We start from the raw sequence: 4646 nt of genomic DNA on the forward strand, positions 1-4646 counted from the left end.
ATAAAATAAGGAAGGATCATTTCTGGCTTAAGCAATGAAATTAATCATAGGATCTTACAAATCTTTTTGTCATAAAATAATCTTCTTTGCCTATCTAGTATATATGATTAGTTATTACATATAATAATCAGGGAGAGTATGGTTAACACTGATCATACTGATAAAGCAATTTAACACTGAAGACCCTTTGCTTGTGTTTTCATCAGGTGCACCTCTGGGTACCAGTCCATAGATCGCTCACCATTCCTTGTGTTAGCAAGGCCACCTGGCACTCAGTTATTGTCATATGAAAGTACAGGAATAATGACTAAAAGGATAATATTTGATTTTGGTGAAATTCTCAGGTAATATTTGACTTTAAAAATGTATGCACTTTTCCATAAATGGCAGTAATGTAACAGTATTAATTTTAATTGTCTCATTTTCTTCCTTTAGGTAACAGGAGAATGAACAACTAAAGGAATCAATGAGTGGAGGCAACCACTCTGTGGTGTCTGAGTTTGTGTTGCTGGGACTCTCCAGTTCCTGGGAGATCCAGCTTCTTCTTTTTTGCTTTTCTTGTCTTTTCTACATGTTAAGTATGACGGGAAACCTCTTTATTGTGGTTACTGTGACATCTGACCCTTACTTACACTCCCCAATGTATTTTCTGTTAGCAAATCTCTCCATCATTGACCTGATATTTTGCTCTATTGCAGCACCCAGGATGATCTGTGATCTTTTCAGGAAGCAAAAAGTCATCTCCTTTCGGGGCTGTATAGCTCAGATCTTCTTTAGTCATGCTGTGGGAGGCACAGAAATGGTGCTGCTCATCGCCATGGCCTTTGATAGATATGTGGCCATATGTAAGCCTCTCCACTACCTGACCGTCATGAGCCCACGAATGTGCATCTTTATTTTAGTGGTTGCCGGGACTATTGGTCTTACTCACTCATTGACTCAACTGGCTTTTGTGGTACACTTGCCTTTCTGTGGCCCTAATGTCTTGGACAGCTTTTACTGTGACCTTCCTCAGCTCATCAAACTTGCTTGTACAGATACTTATAAACTGAAGTTCATGGTCACTGCTAATAGTGGATTCATTTCCTTGGGTGCTTTCTTCTTGCTCATCCTGTCTTATGTATTCATCTTGGTCACTCTTCAGAAACACCCCTCAGGTGCTTCATCCAAGGCTCTTTCCACTCTGTCAGCTCATATTATTGTGGTGATTCTGTTCTTTGGTCCACTGATTTTTTTCTATCTGTCACCCTCTCCTTCAACACATCTGGATAAATTTCTAGCCATATTTGATGCAGTTTTAACTCCTTTTCTCAATCCAGTCATCTACACACTCAGGAACAGAGAGATGAAGATGGCAATGAGGAGAATGTTCTGTCAGCTTATGACTTTTAGGCAAAAAATCACTAGATGGTTTTATTGAAACAAAAAATTAACAAGTGGCTATTGATAGACTTTCTGTCCCTAACAGCCATTCCTTATGAAGAAGGGACCATCTTTCTGAGGTTTTATCTTTTCCTTTCACTTGCAACATATGCCTCTGTTTCTTTATTTTTGCTACTCTCTGTGTTGGTTTCTAGGCATTAGGTAAAACTGCCCCCTCTCCCAGTCTTGAAAGAGTGGGCCTGTGCAAGTGATGAAGCTTATGATTCAACCCTGCCCTAACTCTTGGCTGTCTCTCAAACAGTTGTGAGTGCACAAACAGCCCTTTTCTTTTTAATGGTCCCCAGGAATTGAGGATGTGCCAAGACCCGTCAGTGTTCCAAAGGGGAGGATCCTAGATTCAGGCTGATGGGAAGCTAGGCCCTCAGGCAGCAGCATTTAATGTATGAAATAGATTCAGTCCTGAGGGGCCACAGCATAAGCCCCAAGGTCCACCAGAGTCAGGTGATTTGGAAGTGTTCCCTGGGTGGGAAGCACAAAAACTGGGGCTCCAGATGCGTGTATTAGCTCCTGTTTGGGAGATACCAGTGAGCTGTAGTGAGGCAGAGGGACAGCAGAAAGATGCCCTGCACTGGCCTAGGTTCCCTGGAGGCAAGTCCCTCATGGGCCCCTCCAGGAACTAAACCTGAAGCCGCTGCTCAGGCTGACGCTCCAGGACAAGATGAGCACAGAAAGACAGGTGGGTGAGTCTTCTGTATGTCTGGTGCCCTGGAGGTGGCAGCCTGCCAAGAACTGTCTCTCCAGTTGTTACGGTCCTGAGGGAGCGAGGAACGCAAGGCCTGGTGCCCCAGAGCAGGTGATCGGAGGGCTATCCGTGGGCACCAGCTGTGTGTGAAAGCCCTGGGACGATCCCGGCAGCGCCAGCGGGGCTGGAGCCTCAAGATGGCGCCGCCAGCCTTGCTCCAGGAGGGCGCCCTGTAGGCCCGCAGCTGTTTGTCAGACCTCCATCCTGCCCGCCCCAGGCCACCCTCCGGGACAAGCACAAAGCAAATGAGCTTCTCCGGCAACTTCTGGGCGGCCCTGGATCTGCTGTTTCTGAGCTGGGCCCTGGGCAGGTGAGTCTGAGCATGAGACCTTTAAGAGCCGTTTCTCAGATGTTCTGTGGAAATGGCCCTGTTGGTTTTCAAAGCTAGACGTTTTGGAAGCTCCTCATTATGGTGCAGGTGTTTAAAATCTGGTGGTGCCTGGTGTGGGGTTCAAACCGTTCGTTTCTCAGGGAGACACTCTGGATTTTGAGTTCCCGCCTGACTGTGGGTTGCTGCGCGTGGGGTGGGGGAGGAGGTTTACGGCCGCATTGTGCCCCAGCCTCCTCTACCTGCTTCCTTGTGGGCGTCTCTCCTTGGTCTGGCCCAGTAGGAGGTCCTCAGTCAGTTTTCAGAGAAAGTTGTTCCACGTGAAACTGTAAATCCATTGTGTCCACAGGAGGAGCAGAGTCCTTCTGCTATGCCGTCATCTTGAACCAGAGCAGGGACTTTCTGCTTTTATAGGAAATAATTGATAAAAAAAAATCTGTAATAGGAATAGAAGTGTTTAACTGAGCCAAAGTGAGGACTACAGCCCGAGATACAGATTCAAAAAGCACTTGAATTGTGCTCTATGGACTACAACAGAGGGGAGGCTTATTAAGGCAAAGAATGCAAAATTAGTTGAATTTTTGGTCAAGAATTAGTTTTGGAACTGGTAAGAAGTAAGATGCTTGTTAAGGGTTGGGTTGGGGTCTGAAATGGTTGCAGAGTTACAAGGGGAGACCTTGAGACTCTTAAGGTTGCAGTTCACAGCTGCTAGCAGATATGATTTTGAGAATGACTGGTGGTGTCCTTGAGTTTGATACAGTTCAGAAAATTCAGGTTGTCAGTGATACAGGAGGGTGCCTCAAACCACATCCATGATGGCCACCTAGCTCCATTTTCAATGCCTGAACCATAGTTACTCCATTTTTTATTTTTAAATGCCTTCTTTTCTTTAAAGGTTAAAGCAGATGTTTAGTGCATGTTTACCAGGCTGCTTTGGTTCACCTAAAGTTCCAGTTAAATTGTGTCTAAGGCAGAATGATTCCCCCATACCTCAACATATGAAAATTTCTTTCATCACTACTATACATCACTGAGTGTTCATAGACCTTCGCACTCAGATGGTGAGTCTATTTTGTTCTCCCTGGAGAATGCATTACTTCTTCTTCTTTTTTTTTTTTTGCTGAAAAGAAAGAGGAAATTTTCTACTAAAGGTGTAGAAATCATAGTTTATATTAACCCTTACTTTTCAGTTCCCATCCTGGTGCCAATAATACATTTTACACATATTAAATAATGATGTAAATATGTTTGTTTCTCAGGATGAGCATATTACTGTTTTTAAGCTACTCCACCCTATAATTGGTAGTTCATTAGCATCATGCTTTATTATTTGTGTGTATTTAATATCTCCCTTTTTACTTATTTTCTTTGTTTCAGTCTTTAATGGATAAAAAGCAGAAACCAGATCTGTGGTTACTTACACATTTGAATTCACAAACCTTGTTTTCATGCTTTGTTCCATATGTTGAAGAATGTTCTTAACTTTATGTTTAGCCAAGGAGATCAGGTGTTGGCAAACTTATTCTGTAGAGGTCCAGGTTGTAAATAGTTTTGGATTTGTGGGCTATATTGTCTCTGCTGCAACTGCTCAATTTTACTGTGGTAGTATACAAATAACCATAGACAACACATAAATGAAAAGGCATTGCTGAGTTTCAATAAAACATTATTTGTTAAAAACAAGAGACAGGCCATTTTTGGGGTACTTACTATATAGATTTGGCCATTCCCCCAACTATCAGTGTTTGTCTTAAAACAAGAGTCTAAAATGAAAGGCAGTATAACATTGCACAAAATTTGCAGTTAAAATTCAGAGATTATGGTCCCAGCCACACCAAACCACTTGCTTTGTTATTATTTCTAAGTCACTTAACCTCTCTGAATTTCGTTTTCCTCAAAGGCTCCCATAGAACTCATAGGTTATGACTGAATGAGATGATATTTGAAAGGGCCTTATCAATATAAAAATTAGCCTGGTTTCATTTCCTGGTCTGTAACCATTTGCTTGGAGTCGATCAGCTTAAGAATAAAATTTTATCTTGCAATGCACATTATCTTCATTTTGTACTCTCTGTCTCTCTCTCTCCCTCACCCCCCTCTCAAACACATGCGTGTGCGCACACACACACACAA

At 42.8% G+C, this 4646-nt stretch overlaps 1 protein-coding gene across 1 annotated transcript; it reads left to right on the forward strand.

Moving 5' to 3' along the window:
• The first annotated feature begins 466 nt into the window (after positions 1-466).
• Positions 467-1420, forward strand: LOC122705662 (olfactory receptor 4F15-like). The gene has a single exon (XM_043921081.1). The coding sequence runs from the start codon at positions 467-469 to the stop codon at positions 1418-1420; it is 954 nt and encodes a 317-aa protein (XP_043777016.1).
• Positions 1421-4646: the final 3226 nt, after the last annotated feature.

This window comes from Cervus elaphus, chromosome 12 (assembly GCF_910594005.1).
Source record: "Cervus elaphus chromosome 12, mCerEla1.1, whole genome shotgun sequence".
In the NCBI taxonomy this organism is placed as follows: domain Eukaryota; kingdom Metazoa; phylum Chordata; class Mammalia; order Artiodactyla; family Cervidae; genus Cervus; species Cervus elaphus.